Genomic DNA, 17,718 nt, shown 5'->3' on the forward strand with positions numbered 1-17,718 from the left:
AGAAGCTGTTTCTCATTAAAAACTGTTTCTCAACTAGTTACGATATGGCAAGATTATGAAATCACAGAATTAGCCAGATTAGCACTCATTTGCAAGGAAATGATACTCATTTCTCACTCGTATCTGCCCACCTGGGGTGCAAACTGTGTAGGAAATGGTTGTGTCATTCTCACAGTGGCAGGGGCTGACTGGAACTGCTTCTGATAGACAATGCTGTTCATTTTGCCGGACTGGCTGTTCGGACTTGTGGAAGTAGCCCTTGGAAAAAAGCCATCACTGGTCAGTACAGTAGTGCCAAATAAACAATGCTGTCAGACTTTTAGAGACGTTGCTCTTGGTAGATTCTTCCTGTGTGGTAGCTGATGAAAATTTACCACGGTGAGTTACCAAATATTATGGCAGTGGAGAGACACTGGAGGGGGCAGAGGTGAGAAAGAAAACTAGCTAGATATGCCCTGTATTTAAAAAAAAAAAACAACTTAAAAATACAGTATAGCAAACACATTCTTAAGAATTTAATAGCTTAACATCTCAGATACAACTATCGGAATGTCTTGTGCTTACCACAGACCTGGTGACATAGTAAGTAAGATCTAACAAACAAATCGTGCTTAAGTATCTGAAAATCCAAATGCCCATTTTACCGGAAGGGACTAGATGTTGGTGTGGTGCTTCTACCGCTGATCGGAGGTGTGCCTGGTTTTATATCAATGCCACTTCCAAAGGCTTTCAGTTCCATTTCAGACATCTGAAAAAAAAGCAAAGGATAAACTCAGCATTTCTGGAATCCCATAAGCTGAATGCTGTGTTTAGTGTTCTATATACGAAGACTTAATCCAGGAACGGTCAAAAACCTTCAGTACACAAATCCTATAATTAAGTTGCAAATACCATGGAATGATCAAGGCCAAATTTATGGATGGAAAGTCTTAAGAGATTGTGTAAACCCAATTCTTCCACAAAATTTGTGAACTGTTATTGGGCAAAAACCAGAGGAAGCCAAACACATTAAACGTAAATAGATCTTTAAAAGTATATTGGGGTTTGAGGGGCACCTGGGTGGCTCAGTCGGTTAAGCATCCGACCTCAGCTCAGGTCACGATCTCAGTTTGTGGGATTGAGCCTCGTGTTGGGCTCTGCACTGACAGCACAGAGCCTGCGTGGGATTCTCTTTCCTTTTTCCTCTCCCCCTGCACCTCCCCCGCTCATGCTCTCTCCTGATCTCTCAAAATAAATAAATAAACGTTAAAAAAGTATCTTGGGGTTTGAGACTTCCTGGAAGGTGGTAAAAACCGATGCATTTTATTTATTTTTATAAACTACACAGATGCATACATCTAAACACATGGCCTTAAATTCTTAAAGAAACTGTCCGTTTCTCTTCACTTACTTTTCCCGTGGTTGCGATCATGCTATGCTGTGTTCCAGCAGGGATTAGTCCTCTAAAAGGCTGGCTTACTTGTGCAGGACGACTCAGGCTCTGGGCCTGGGCTTGCGGGGTGGTATGCTGTAATGGGGGCTGAAGAGTCTGAGGCAGAGCAATTAAAGGCTGCCCCGTAGATCCAAAATTAGGCAACGAAAGCTGAGATGCTGGTAAAGGTACCGTAACCTAGAAAATAAGCAAACAGTAACTGCAGCAATTTACTTATACCTACGGTATGTACATCCCTACAACTACATGTACAACCCTTCATAAACTTTTGAATAACATTTTAAACAGACTACGTCAATCTGTTAATGTGTCTCACATATAATCTTTTGCTTAGTGCTATCTCCATTCTTTTATTAAAGGTGCAACATTAAGACAGATTAGTAGTACAGACGATATAACCAAAATAATTAGGACTATCTTTGAATTAATCCATGGTACATGTCTAATAACCACATAATACAATAAAATCATGGGGTATAACCTAAGAAAGCAGTGTTATTACCACTTCCCAAATAGACATTTCTATATTGTTTTCAGGTCTGGTCAAAATGACCTTTGACAATAAGAAACATAACCTTTCAGTTTTCATATAAACGGTATTTAATTTGAATGTCAATAAGGTAATAAATGTATTTATGAATTTCTACCCACCAAAGAGGCACCAAAATTAGTAATAAGAAAATGACTAATGGTCTGCCTCTCTCCTTCAGTCCTCTACGAACTTTTAAAGATTAGATTTGTGACATTGCTAAGAGACAGTACATGTCTGTCATTTACACTGTCATACTCTGCCACACTGTTCTAAGTATGACATTAACCAGGGTGATGTTCTTTAGAGCCTTCCTTCGCCTCTAGCATAAATGGTTAAAGCACCTCTCACGCTTTTATGTAACTGTATATCCTGAAAATGGTTTTCGAACTTTTATATTCATGGTATCCTTTGTTACAATAAATGAGTACATGGAAACTCTTTTAAAACAAACAGGCAAACAGCTGAACTGACTTTCATGTGGCCAAGGAAAGGGTGTTGTGGGACCGAGCAGGGTCTACTTCCAGTGACCCCATGGAATTCTAGGAAACCTCAGAGAAAAGTCTGACAACTATCGTACCATCTCCCCCATCCTGGTTCTATTTAAAAACTGCCAAGCAACAACAAAAGCAGTAAAAGTAATAAAATAATGAAGAAAATTGAGGAAATTTACCATGCCATAGTTTACCTGCTGGAGAGCACTTGGTGACTGGGCAGTGTTATAAAAATTTGTCTGACCAGGCGGTTGTACTTGTCCAGAATAAAGATTTGAAGCCTGGGTAAGATTTGCTCTAGCCTAGGAGAAATTTTGTAGGAAAACAGCAGTAAGATTGAAAAATTTCCAATTCAGACATCAAGTGTGTAACTTGAAAGCAATTTCTCAGAATTTTAGTATTAGGTAAAAAGAGCTTTCCCCCGCCATTAAGTCTTTTAACATTTTTTCTTTAAAAACAGTTTCTTTAAGTAACCTGTTACATAGGAATACAATGACAATGTAGGATCCTAGTTCATCTTACCTGGAGAAGATGTGTATCAATCAGCTGGGAACCTCCTAGTCCTGATGCCTGACCCAGCTGATGTTCATACAAGATAGGAATAGGTTGCGTATTCGAGGTTTGTTGAAAGGCAAGACCTGATTGTGCCTTTGCAAGTTCCTGGTGTTGCACAGCTGGAAAGTTATGGATGGCAGTACCAGAAAGGACCACAGATGGTTGTGACAGACTGCTTTGCATAAAGGCTGGCTGAGACCTACATAGGTATTGAAGAGAAAAGACTTGCGTTAGCGAGTGAATTCTATTTTGGAATCTGGGGATCTTAAGAATGGGTATCCCAAATGACCAAGCACTCTCATTAGCACAATTAAGAAAAGAGAGAATGCAGATTGTGTCTAAGGCACTTGTGTCATAATTTAGAGCCCTGTACACAACAAAGTTCTAGGAAAAGGCTTGCTCTTCCTGAGAAACTAGTAAGATTTTTCTCCTCTTGAACAATGAGAATGATTCTCTTGTCATGTGTTCAATAGCAAGCTCATAACCAGATCTGGTTTTCTCTTTGGTATGGACATCCTTTTCAGATTGATAGCACTAATAGCTGACTTTTATTATTTATATTTCACTACTTCCCCTTGTATATATATTTCTTATAAAAGATCTCAACACTTCTATGGGATGAAGCAGAGTAGTTGTTCAGGATTACCCACAAAGTTTTGGTTTATTTTTATTGCAGTATAGTGGTCATATAACATTGTATTAGTTTCAGGTGTATTGCATTATGATTCAGTATTTGGATTGTGAAATGATCACCACCACAAGTCTATTTAACATCTGTCACCATACATGCACATAGTTACAAAAACACTTCTTTCTTCTGACGAGAACTTTTAAGATCTACTGTCTCAGCAGCTTTATTGTTTAATGTTTGAGAGAGCATGTGTGTGCATGAGCAGGGGAAGGGCAAGAGAGACAGGGAAAGAGAATCCCAAGCAGGCTCCGCGCTCAGCGCAGAGCCCAACTCGGGGCTTGATCCCACAAACCGTGAGATCAAGACCTGAGCTGACATCAAGAGTCGGGCGCTTAACCGACTGAGCCACTCAGGTACTCCTCTCAGCAACTTTAAAATGCCCAACACAGTATTATGGCCAAAGGCTGCAAACTGCTACTTATAAAGTAAGTCATGGCAGGAGAGGGGTGTGTCTGGGCGGCTCAGTCAGTTAGACATCCCATTTTGGTTCAGGTCATGATCTTGCAGTTTCTGAGTTCGAGTCCTGCATTGGACTCTGTGTTGATGGTTCAGGGCCTGGAGCCTGCTTCCAATTTTGTGTAACTATAGTTAATAATACTGTATTGCATATTCGAATGGTTAAAAAAAAAATACAATGCTGAAATCTAACTTCAGACTACCCTCTTACCTCTGGGATAGGGGCCTTCAAGCTATATTTTTAAAAATGCTAAGATAAAAAGTAACTAGATCAAAGTAGTGGGTTAAAGACAATATGACCCATAAATAATATTATGCTTTGTTAAAGCTGACATATGTGGCAGAAACAAAAGTCATTAAGCAGGAATGCTAGCCTGGAGTCACAACCAATCTTTAGAAGGTCTATGTTTCAAATACAAAATGGGAAAACGTAAGCATACTGTTATAAACTGCCCTGTCATTGCAGAAGTTAATTCAGGGATTCCATATTAATAAACATTATGCTGATTAGGTTGAGAGCAAGAAGTAGCAGAATGATGTAGGAATACAAACAACTGCTTTCAAAGGCTAACCTGTGCCTTCTAATATGGTTTTCATTAGCCACAATCACATACACAGCATACATCATATTTCTATTGAACAGTCCTGGTCTTAAGAAGTACATCTTCCAAGACAGTCGTTAAGATGAGGATCAAGACACAGACCGTCAGTGCACAGCTACTCCAACTCCCACGGCTAAGGATGACATCGCTCATCACCGAACTCTTTTTTGCACAGCTGGAAAGTAGCCGCAAACTTTTCAACAATGTTTCGAGCAACTCATACCAATCAAAAGATTTCCTTGATCAAAAAAAGTTTCTTCTATATTTGTCACCATTCTCACCACTGCTTCTGTTCTTTGACACTCTGCTCTTCTCTCTTTAATCACACCCCATCCTAAACCCTGACCCCTTACATACTCCTGTCACCTGCCAGGTCTCGGCTCACACCCCACAGCAGGCATAGATTTCTAGTTGTTGCAGCAAGATGGCAGGGAGCCTTTTTAGGTCCGTTAGCAGCTATTTTCTGTGATTTCTAATTGTTCTGGGATTGTTGTTATCCTCATCTTCAAGAAGGTTTGAGGTCTCATTTTGTTAGGTAAAGTCTTGACTGAAATTACCAGAGGCTGAGTCTCATGACATATAATCATTTAACGTACTTTTATAACAGGGTCATCCTAGTTTGGGGGGGGGGGGAAGGGGGGAGGAAGGAGCAGTAGGGATATGGCAAGGCCCAGCGGTCACAAAAGCATGTACCTGTACGGCTGAAGTGAGGAAGTGAACAGCTCCTGAGTCTGGGAAACGGCAGGTCCAGCACCGAGACCCAGCTGGGCCTGATGCTGCCCTTGCAGTGGCGCGTAAATAGGGATAGGAATCTGCTGAACTGAGGCTGGCTGCAATGCAATAAAAAACAATACGTGAGCACCATATACACAAATCACAACACTTGGGAAAATAAAAATTTGAGATATGGAAAGAATAAAAGAACAATGCCATGCATATCAGCTCCCTTTTCAAACGAAACCAAATATAAACATCTAAATTTTCCTTTCAATACATTACTTTTTCTACACTGTTAATCACTAAGGTTTGGCAAATTTGGGAAAAGTGTGAAAATTTGGCCAGTACATATCAAAGTAATTGTGGATTGTCCCATGTTGTCAACAGAAGATTTTAACTTCAAAGAGGCTGTTATTTGTAGCCGAAGGTAACCATTACACCATTAGCATGCCAAGAAACAAACGTCTGTGGTATTTACCTGAGAAAGACCTGGCTGGAAGCCTTGTTGCTGAGCCAAGGATGGTGGGGCCAAGCGTGCATGTTGGGTGTTGAATAAATGACTCGTGTCCATATAGAAAGCAGGGATTTGAGCTACAGACCATCAGGAAAAACAAGCAGTAGTCAGTGTCTGAACTTCAGAATTTTCCAAAAAGTAACTAAAAACTAAATCTTGAAGCAGATTTCAAATTAAATGAGCCTTCTGAAAATTACTACAGCCAAGGAAAAACTAGATATGTGGAAAGATGCAAAACTTCTGGCAGACAGGTATATGCAAATTAAAACAACAAAACTCTAGTACAGTTGACCCTTGAAAAACATGGGTTTGAACCATGCAGATTTTTTTCGAATAATTCCATATAGTACTGTAAATGCATTTTTCCTCTCCTTACAATTTTCTTAGTAACGCTTTTTCTCTAGTTTACTTTATTGTAAGAATACAGCATATAATACATATGACATACAAAAATATGTGTTAATCAACTGTTTATCAGTAAGGCTTCTGATCAATAGTAGGCTATTTGTAGTTACATGTGGGGGGGAGGGGCTAAAACTTGTATGTGGATTTCTGACTGTGTAGGGCGTCAGCATCCCAACCCTTGCATCGTTCAAGGGGTCAACTGTACCTGTGATGATATAGGAAAACAGATATTCATATACTGCCAATGGGGTATAAACTAGTAAAATTTGACCTGATCTACTAAAAGTGAAAATGAACCTACCTGCTTACTGGCAAACCTACTCTAATTTTGTATCTAATTAAGGAATTTAATAGTTCAAAGGAAGTGATGTTTAATAACTGAAAGAATTTGTTATAGATTCTTAACAAATTTCTATATATTATATAAACTATTTTGTGATTTGATGTTTTTATATAATAGTATGTTTTGGAGAAGTTCCCATATTATTTTTAATTTGTCATCATTATAAACAATATTGCAATCAATAAAAACTCTCATATGTCTTATTAATAGAGAAATTTATTTATATAAGATTCCTAAGTGTGAAAACTCTCACTACAGTTAAGTACATACACATAGAATATTCTGAGATACTTTTCTAAAAGAATTAGGTTCAATTTATACACTCACCAGCAATGAATTAAGAAATTATTAATACCTGTGACCCTTAAAGAAATCAATCTTTATATCTTCCACATAGAAAATGCCTTTCTTTGAATAGAAAGGCAAGAAATAGACTGTGTTCATTTATTTTTTTCTTCTTTGCTAATCTTAGTTTACTCTTCCCCACAAATTTTATTATCAATTTGTCAAGTTTCAGATAACAAACTTTTGTAACTTGACTGGAATAACATCTAATGCAGAAGTTATTTTGCCAATTATTAGACACTAATTTGTCTAATATATTTGTAACATATGTATTAGGAACTGCTAAGAGTCCCAGAATACTTACCAAGGAGAAATAACATTAAATTCCATGAGGAAACAAATTTGCAAAGCAGATCAAAAAAATATTTAAACTTGAGGGGTGCCTCGGTGGCTCAGTTGGCTAAGAGTTCGACTCTTGATTTCAGCTCAGGTCACGATCTCGTGTTTTGTGAGACTGAGCTCTGTGTTGGGCACTGACAGTGTGGAGCCTGCTTGGGATTCTGTCTCTCCCTCCCTTTCTGCCCCTCCCCACCCTGCTGATGTTGTCTCAAAATAAATAAAGCTTAATTTTTTTTTTTAATTTGAAAAAGAGAAAATATAAGCATTTTAAAAAGTCTTCATTTTCTAAATTCCCTATACCCAAGCCCAAAAATCTTACCTGCTGCAGACTGAGACACATAGACTTGTGGACTCTGTTGTTGCTGGGCAATAAGGGAAGGCATACAGCTTAACTGTGAAAAATGACTTGCAGAAGGTAGGGTGCTTGTCTGTAACTGCTGGGGTTTCACTTTACAAATATTAGGAGGGTCTGATGTGGTTGTAGATTTTGTACTCAAAGAAGAGGTAGTGTATGTACCAGCTCCTATACATGGGAGAGGGGGAAAGTAGCATATTTTCAAGTGCCACTGTTGTTCACTGTAAAATAACTCAAGCACCAGCTGGAAACTGGCAAATTCATGTTTATGTTCCCCACGTACTTAAGTAACAATCACCAAATGTAAACAAGACTATAAAATTTGGGGAAATATATACAATAAAAACATACAAAGAGAAGACAATTTCAAAATACTACTCATAAAATAAGGTGGCCAAGGGCCTACAGGGTTGTTACAGTTTGGTCTCCAACTAATAGTGTTTAATCATCATAAAGAAAAGGAAGGTCAAGAGCTTCATTCATTTATGGCTAGGCTAAATGTAACAAGACAGAAGGATGAAATGCTGCACCTTATGAAAAATTAAGGATGTAAATGCATCTCAAGAGATCACAACTGCTCCTAAAAAGTCACGTAAACAAAAGGTTAGAGTTTTTCTTCTTTCCAGCAAAATACCTTAAGGGTAATCTTAAGAGCCGCATTCATTTATGAATATTTACAAACATCTACTAAGGTCAAGCATAGACATTAAGAATATAGAAGAACAAAGTGCTGCACCTTAAAAATCATTAATGTAAAAGGAGCCTTTAGAGATCACAAGTGCTCTTGAAAGTCATATAAACTTAAGGTTATAGTCAGTCCCCTCCCTCCTGGTATATATACCAGCAAAATACAGGTATGTGATGATACCTTAAAAACAAAGACAAATTATTAGTAAATAAGTAGAGTTATAAAACTTAAGATCTTGAGGGATCAATTAGTCCTGTAGATCAGTGAGCTTTAATGACTGTAACACTGGAGGAATGACAATACTGGCATTTGATTAAAAAGTGAGATGTAATCATCATTCTTTTCAGACTTCAAAAGATGTTCTAAGAGAGGACCAAGATCAAGGTACGTTTGTTCTTCCTTCCACTTGAGTTTCTAGCAGTAGGATAATTGGGCAGGAAGTATAAAAATTTATCTTAATCGAGGAGAGTGTGGGGGAACCAGACCTGGAGGAAAGAAGTACACTTGACCCTTGAACAATACAGGTTTGAACAGTGTGGGGGGGTCCCTCCACTTACACATAGACTTCCCCCTGCTCGCCCCGCAATTAAATACAGTACGGTACTGTAAATGTATTTTCTCTTATGATTTTTTTTAGTAACATTCTCTGTTCTCTTACTTTATTGCCAAGAATACAGTATATAACACATGTAACAGACAAAGTATGTATTAATCGGCTACTTGTATCGGTAAGGTTTCTGGTCAATAGTAGGCTATTAGTAGTTCATTTGGGTGGGGAAGGGAGGAGTCAAAAGTTATACCTAGGGAAAAGGTTATCCTGGGGTTTTGTTTTGTCTGTTTTTGTTTGTTTTTTGACTGCGCGGGGGAGGGGAGGGTCAATGCCCCTAACCCCTGCGTTGTTCAAGCTGGGTCCAAAGAAAGATGTAGGAACCTTCCCAGTCCCTTTATTTCCTGATCTCCCCACCACACTCCCCTCCTGGTTGCTTTACAGTCCCAACTCCTATCCACCCAAATGACTGGGTACAATGCTAAGTATAATGAAGATGTCTTACAAATTCATGGTAGGGAATGCTTGAAAGGGTCTTAAAGAGGGAAGAGAAATAGAATACTCTATGATTTGAATCTCTATGCTTGCCTTGATACATACTTTTGATTCATACTTTTGATAACACCAAAATAACGGCAGTATATTCTAAAGACCAATTCTTTTGGTATAGAATGCCAGAATATTGAAAGGCAGTAGTGCAATCACTAAATGAGAACCAAAGAAAGTAAATTATGTGCTGGATTATTTTATATCTTTTGGAAAGCAGCTTCTGTTGCTTTGGAAAACATTACAGAATAGTGGGAAAGCTTGAAATGAAATTTGTTTTCAATATAAGAAATGTGGTTATACATATGGTAAAAGGGTGTACTTTCCTAGAGTCGAGCATTTTAGAAATGTAATTACTTAAGAACTGTAAAGTCCCCAAATGAGATATAGTTTAATGAAAGGATTACATACTAGCAAAAAATTTAAGGAAGAAAAACACTTTCTAACCTGGGGTGTTCATGGACTCTCCTTAAAAACAGATGAAACAAAAAACAAAACCCACTAGATATCATCTTGTCAAATAACAGACTGGAAATTCTTTACCCCTAATTCTTCACCAGAAAATACACGTCATCACAATAGATTTAGGCCAACAATTCCTTCAAATTAGATACAGATCACAAAAATCTACAGCTCGTGTGATTCTTTGTTACTTCTGAATTGGACCATTAGCTATATATATAGGTTAAAAACTAAAAATCCAACTGTGAATTTTATAGAAAAATTTAGAGGAAAAAGATAAACATCTTTTCGCCAATTACTTATTAGTGCCTATGGGGGGGGTTGTTGCAAGCACACAGGAGGGCATGGGGGTGGGCAAGAAGAGTTTACAAAACAGCTAATGATCAGACCTTGTGCAGCCTTAAATATTTTAAAAATAGTAGGTTTTGGGGAGAGTAAACAGGAAAAGATCATAGGAAATGTTAAATAATTAAGACATTTAAAGGAAAGGTATAAAACCTTCTACCTGATAGTGATGTTGTGGGAGTGACTGAAGCAACAGGAATCTGAGGCATTGATGCACTTGAGAATGAATTGTAATTAGCAGGGCTGGGCCCACTGGCACTACTGCTGACTCCACTTGCAATTGGAGGTGCTGTGGAAGTTACTGGAGACCCCTTTTCCCGTACATTTGGAGAATTCTCCCATGCCTTACGTGCTGACTCCATCTGTAATAAAATGGACATTTTTTTTAAAGGGGGAAAAAAGCAAATGCAGAATACACATACCAACATACACATGTGTGCATATATTTAAATTCCAAATATAAAAAATAAATAAATAAATAAATAAATAAATTCCAAATATGATCCTTCAAAAAAAACTGCAAAAATTTAAAAGATTAAAATCCTAAGGCTTTCAAACCTTTCACTTTCCCCTTTATCTTTGTTCCCTTGCTCTAACTGGGAGGCAGTAGGCTGTAATTGTGTATCTAAAGAGAGCTTGTTGACAGCTTTGGCAAAGAAGTCAGTGAAATATAAAGTCAAAGCTCCTGTATCATGTCCATAGGAGTCCCCACCCCTCCAGATGAATAAAGAAACAGAAATGTCCTGCCCCTTAGGACTGACCTAAGGCTCTGACTCCAGTTGGAAAGGCACTGAAGGCCCTCCATAAATACCTATTCCTTCTGTATAAGGCAGTTGTCAAATGGCAGATGACAGGCACCTTTTGTTTGGCTGTTTTATGTTCAGCGTTTTAAAAGGCAAAGTAACCAGATAGGTTTTAGGCTTGGGTGCAGTAGAAATAGGTCTTGTTTTATACCCAGACCTCAACAAGCATTTCAGATACTGACTGCTGCCATTTGAATTTGTGACTACGGGCTTTACCTGTAGTCTCCTAGTTTCTTAAAATGTAAAAACAGGTTGCATTTTCATCTACCTAGACCAGTGCTACTGAACAGAAATGTAAATGCAAGCCATATATATAATCTTAAATTTTCTAACGTGTATTTATTTTTGATACAGGGAGAGACAGACCATGAACAGGGGAGGGTCAGAGAGAGGGAGACACAGAATCTGAAGCAGGCTCCAGGCTCTGAGTTGTCAGCACAGAGCCTGACACGGGGCTAGAGCTCACGGACCGCGAGATCATGACCTGAGCTGAAGTCGGCCGCTTAACCGACTGAGCCACCCAGGCGCCCCATAATCTTAAATTTTCTAATAGCCACATTTTGAAAAACTAAAGAGATAATACTAATATCGGTAACATCTTTTATTCAACCCAATGCATCCACAATGTAAATTAAAAACTACACATCAACACAAAAATTGACATGTTTTAATTTTTAAAACTATTAACATTTCAGATCTGGTGTCTATTTTACACTTACAGCACACACCTCAACTTGGACCAGCCCATTTAAGTGCTTACTAACTACATGTGGTGAGTGGATCCTGAACTGGATGGCACAGATGTAGATCTTCAACAGGAAGGAACAGATACACAGATTGTGGCGTTTTTAGACCTACTGGTCAAAATACTGGGCCAAGAAAAAATGCTGAAAGTAATCTATAAAATTCGGCTGTAAAAAATCAAGTAACAATTTTTAATGCCATAGTTAAGATGTTGTAGGTCTTTGAAATACCAACTTAAAAATACTAATTTTTCCCCTTGACAAAAACTGTCAACAAAATCCATGTAATAGAACTTTTCTATACTCATATATTACCCAACTAAAGAGAGATGTCAGAAGAAGTAAAAGTAAAGAAACTAGAGAAGTTTTAAGCTAATGACATTTAATTTAAATTCATTTGAATTTTAAATGTATATTTCTTCTTGGAATGTCAAAAACATTAAGTGAAAAGCAGTGTTGAATAGGTTCTCTGAAGAATTAACTGGCCTAAAGAATTTATGATGATATATTTGCCTATGTGAAATTAGACTAGCCTTGAATAGCATACAGTCAAAACCACACATTAAGACACAGTATAAAACAGACTGAGACAGTCCTTCAAGTGGAAAAACAACGGCTGAGTAGGAACTGGTAATAAAGAGGAAGGACTGGGGAAAGATGGGGGCTGACACATAGCAGAATGGTTACCTCATAAAATTTTAGTCTTAAACTTCTAGAACTGAACATTGGCCAACATGTCTCCCCCTCTCTTGAAGACCATCAAAGATTCGCTGTCAACCAATGCAGCATTAGGAGGCCCCGCTATAGAGGTTATACTTGCCCAAATTACAGAACTGAACAAACAGCACCAATGGAATAATCATACACACTTTAAAAAACCTTCACTTTATTTCATGTCTGTGCTTTTTTAAAAAACCTGACTAATCTGGAGGTGAGTGGAAATTGATTTAAAATTCTCAACTCAACTGTAAAAAAGCGTCAGTGACACAGGTCAAAGTTATAAACACAAAAGGAGTTTTAAAAACAAGCCTAAATTTCTTGATATAAAAAAAATGTGTGTTGTCTATTATCTCTTTTGCCCTCTCATTCAAAATTATCCAACAAAAATCAAATCAAAATCATTTGTAATTACCTCATTATAAAATATTCTACTTATTACAGTGCATTCATTCAATTCACATGATTTACAGGAAAGATAGAAAATTAAGTCTTACCATTACTGGTACTTAGGATAAAAAACCATGCAACACCAAGCTAGTTGGTTTGTTTTGTACACAACTGATGTATCCAAAAACTATGGTCCCTGAGAGGGACTCAGTACAAACACGGAATATAAGTGCTCTCCTGTATTTTTAACACAAAATTCGCAACCGTAACAAGCCTCACTTTAAAGTGGATTTAGAAATTAATAAAATTTTAGGGTATAATTTGACATAACTATTTCCTCAGCTTAGTAGTGTTGCTTACCACACAAAACAAGTTAAAAATACCAAAAGAATATTTTTAACGTGTGTCCCCTTGCATGCACTCATCAAGGACCTTTAGAGCAGGACGTTGTACATACCTTGAAGGTGAGGCTGAAAGTAGTGGGAGGAGCTGAAGTGAGGCTGGAGCTCTGTTGGATAGTCTCCCTCTTAGGGAGGGGGAGGGTGTTGGGCAGGGGCACCTGAAAAGGTAGGCAACACATATCATCATCAAAGTTGCTACAAAAGCCCCATTACGGAGAATGCTAAAGTACTCTTGGAGGGTGTTTATTTTTCATCAGAGCCAACAAGAATATTTCATTACTTAGAGTTACATTGTGTCTGCAGTAATTGATATTTTTGGACATCTTAGAGAAATGCAATCTGCTTTTTAAATGCATATTATTAAAGAAAAAGATCTGTTCCAAATATAAGGTATACACTCAAAGGCAGTTAAAATTTTTTTAAATTTATTTAGAGAGAATCCCAAGCAGGCTCCACACTGGCAGCACATGGCCTGATGCAGGGCTTGATCCCATGACCAAGAAATCATGGCCTGAGCCTAAATCAAGAGTTGGATGCTTAACCAACTGAGCCACCCAGGTGTCCTGCCTCGCATATTCTAATGTGTATACTAATCACCAGGGGATGTTATTAAAATGCAGATTCTAGTCAGCTGGAGTGAGGTAAGGCCTAAAATCCTGCATTTCAAACAGGTACCCAAGTGGTGATGCTTCCTAGACCATACATTACATTACGTAGCAGAGCTCTAAGGAATATAATTTCCATTAAAATTTTCAGGGACCCATGGGTTCTACCAGAAGCATTTAACATGATAATGTAAATATTAAGAAATTAATCTCCTTCCTGCAATTTAGTCAATACTCTTATAACTAGATTCAAAAACAAAAGTCAAATTGGGAGGAAAGTACAGAATATTGCTACCACCCTGTTACACTGAGCAACCTGGCTCGCTCTAGTTATAACATGATTATGGCAAATATTGTCAGAAACGTGAATATATTACAAACTCTCTACACATATCTTTTCCCCTCTAAGTCTCTAGACCTTGAGATTTTATTATGTACTACAGTATGATTGATTTTGATGGTTCACTTATTCAGATAAAATGAGATGCTTAGCGAGCATTTTAAGGTAATCATTTTAAGATCACTTTGTGTGTAGTACTATGGAGTACTAACAAATTGAGAATACCATGGACTACTTAATGGAGATTACTTTATACATTTTTTAAGTAGCTGTGCTAGGAATATTAATTTAAAAAAAAACAAAAAAAAAACAGGGGCGCCTGGGTGGCTCAGTCGGTTGAGCGTCTGACTTCAGCTCAGGTCATGATCTCGCAGTCTGTGAGTTTGAGCCCCGTGCCGGGCTCTGTGCTGACAGCTCGGAGCCTGGAGTCTGCTTTGGATTCTGTGTCTCCCTCTCTCTCTGCCCCTCCCCCGCACATGCTCTGTCTCTCTGTCAAAAAAATAAAATAAAAACATTAAAAAATAATAAAATAAAATAAAAACATTAAAAAAATTAAAAAAAAACCCAACACCTGCATTTAAATCTTCAAGACATTCAAAGATTCAAGATTCAAAATGATTGTAACATTAAGTAATACTATCCAATAAACACCAGCTAAATATCTTAAATAAGTAGATTAAGCCTTGATAAGGGGAATAAACCTTTATCAAGAATAATTTTTTCAAAACACAAAAGCTCTATGCATAAAACCCTCAAACACACTAATGAGTGAAAAAGGAACATTTCAAAAGGTCCTAAAATTTTTCCCATGTAGGACATTTTTTTTTAAAGTATTTATTTTGAGAGAGTGCGTGAGCAGGGGAGGGGCAGAGAGAGAAGGAGAGAATCCCAAACAGGCCCTGCACTGTCAGTCAGCGCAGAGCCCAACGCGGGGCTCGAACCCAGGAACAGTGAGATCATGACCCGAGCCGAAACTTAGAGCTGGACGCTCAACCGACTAAGCACCCCAGGCCCCCCTAGGACATTTGTTTTTAACGCTACGTTAGTTAAGTTCAGAATCACCACTATACTTGGCACAAATAAGCACCACTGTGAAATCACTCCAAACTGATGACCACCTGTAATTCTCCCTGACCCAAGATGATCTTCCTGTTTTCACACATGCTGTGGATACACAGCTAAAAAGCAAATGTAGACTACTTGCTCAGACACAGTCTGGGTCTCTCTCTTTTAGTTATCCTGCATGCACAAGGAACTACACTTTGATTAGCACTGCAGATCACACGGAAACCATGAAAACACTCTCATGAATATTTTCAATGACTTTTAAGGGTTCTGAGAACTTATCCATATTTCATGAACCATATTTTTAGAGGGTGGTCTGGCAGAAAGCATCATATACTTTCTTGAAAAAGTGTCATCTAAAAATTTTTTTTTAATGAGAGAAGACAAAGTATAATTCAACTTTATGTTGAGGCTTACTGATTCAGTATTTGATAATCAACATAGTGGTATCCACACTTATCTGACAGGGAGTCTTTCTGTCCTTTCCAAATTTCCCATTACTTCTTACAGGAAATTAAAGAAATTTAAGACTATCTCCAAAAAGGTAAGGGAAAAGGGATTTGGTATATCAAGAGAGGCTCTATTACATGGAAAAGCTGGAGACATTACATTAATCAGCTCCTGAGGAGCTCTCCTATCACTAACAGAAAACATGAAACATACTCCTTTCTCTCTCCCTTTTCCTCAGTCCTATGGCCTGACCACTAAAGTTGGATTAAATGATCCCTAATGCACTTTATGTCTCTAAAATTCCATATACTTGATGCCAGATGTAAAACTAGAAAGCACAGGGAAAAACATCTGTAAGACCTAAGATTTTTATTCTCAGAATGATAGAGTTAAAGCCCTTTGTGTGAAAGGTTTAAATATATCTGTGAAGGAGATTTTTGAAAAGAATGAGCCTTATTGTATATTTTAAAAAGAGAGCAACTGACCAAATTTCCACCACACCTGCCCTCCATAACAAGGGCCGCATGTGTAACTCTAAAATGCTCTTCCACCGCAGAGGGTTACCTAACTTGTCTGGGCTTATAATTTTTCACCTGTCAATGAACTAGGCAAAATGAGGGACTGTAACGACTTAACATAATCTTGAATTATAACACGGCTGTTCTGGAAAACTACAGCCAAATTTACATCACTTACTATCACTTAAAAAAAATTTTTTTTAATGCTTATTTTTTCAGACAGAGACAGACAGACCACAAACTGGAAGGGACAGAGAGAGAGAGGGAGACACAGAATTGGAAGCAGGCTCCAGGCTCTGAGCTGTCAGCACAGAGCCTGACGTGAGACTTGAACTCACGAACTGCGAGATCATGACCTGAGCCGAAGCTGGATGCTCAACCAGCTAAGTCACCCAGGTGCCCCAACTTACTATCACTTTTTAACAGAGCATTTGAGAGTTTCTGAAGTACAGTACTTATACATATGTTACAGCTCAATCTTTACAACAGGAATGTTGCTAAGATACAATGTAATTTTTTTTAAGCTCAAAAAGAAACACAAGGAATCTTTGGCAACACTCTTTTTAATTGAGTGAGCTTTCACTGCATTATGAAAGGTTTCATTTAAGAACAAAATTATCAACCAAATAAATTATTGGATCTGTAGAATGTAAAAGGAAAGAACAAAATTCTTAACCAAAACCAGGTTAACAGGATTAGTACTTATGAAACTAAGCCTAAGCTTTGACTATTTTTGGTACTTATTGTTATGAGTGCCCCAAAATACAAATTGACTAGGACCTTTCCCAGAGAGGAATTAAGTATCGGTCACACGGTATGTATCAGGTAACAACAGCAGGTCCCTGACCAAACCTGAACGTCCGAAGTTGATTACTCACATCGTTAACCAAAGTGTCCTCCATCTTTGCACTATTAGTAGCCACAGTGTTAGGCAGAGAAGAAGAAGGTGTAGTATAGTCTGTCACAGACTCCTGTGGAGCAGTAATAGAAAAAAATACGCTGTAAACTAAATTAGTGACTCACCTTCTAATGATAGCCTAACAGATGTAAAGTTGTTTTGGAGAAAGCAGAAGAGGAGATATTAAGACTCAAATTACTCAAATCTTTAAAAGCAATAGTGTGATAAAACAAACGTGGACTCACCACTGAAGGGGTGACATTTCAACTACTGCTGGGGTCCTGTACAGTTTTTTTTTAATGCATTGCTATACTGTACAATTACACTCCAATTACAACTTAAAAAATTTACATGCATTGCACAGTAGGAGGCTGCCAACAGTACCACTTATTTCTGTGGATTACTAAAAGAACTCTATGTGGT

The 17,718-nt window shown here is 37.9% G+C and overlaps 1 protein-coding gene across 11 annotated transcripts in view; it reads right to left on the reverse strand.

The window, feature by feature from the left end:
- The window catches only part of PRRC2C (proline rich coiled-coil 2C), a 93,750-nt gene that overhangs the window by 5,061 nt on the left and 70,971 nt on the right, over window positions 1-17,718 (reverse strand). For 6 of the 11 annotated variants that reach the window (XM_053209581.1, XM_053209583.1, XM_053209586.1 and 3 more), the window contains exons 23-33: window positions 17,276-17,368; window positions 13,476-13,577; window positions 10,526-10,727; window positions 7,742-7,945; window positions 5,955-6,067; window positions 5,453-5,589; window positions 2,978-3,209; window positions 2,635-2,757; window positions 1,391-1,609; window positions 645-748; window positions 132-258 (exon numbers count right to left, since the gene is read on the reverse strand). In XM_053209581.1, coding sequence (XP_053065556.1) covers window positions 132-258; window positions 645-748; window positions 1,391-1,609; window positions 2,635-2,757; window positions 2,978-3,209; window positions 5,453-5,589; window positions 5,955-6,067; window positions 7,742-7,945; window positions 10,526-10,727; window positions 13,476-13,577; window positions 17,276-17,368 — 1,656 coding nt within the window. The other 5 variants (XM_027046301.2, XM_053209584.1, XM_027046300.2 and 2 more) reach the window with 2 other exon arrangements.

The sequence above is a fragment of the Acinonyx jubatus genome, chromosome E4 (genome assembly GCF_027475565.1).
Source record: "Acinonyx jubatus isolate Ajub_Pintada_27869175 chromosome E4, VMU_Ajub_asm_v1.0, whole genome shotgun sequence".
Lineage (NCBI taxonomy): Eukaryota > Metazoa > Chordata > Mammalia > Carnivora > Felidae > Acinonyx > Acinonyx jubatus.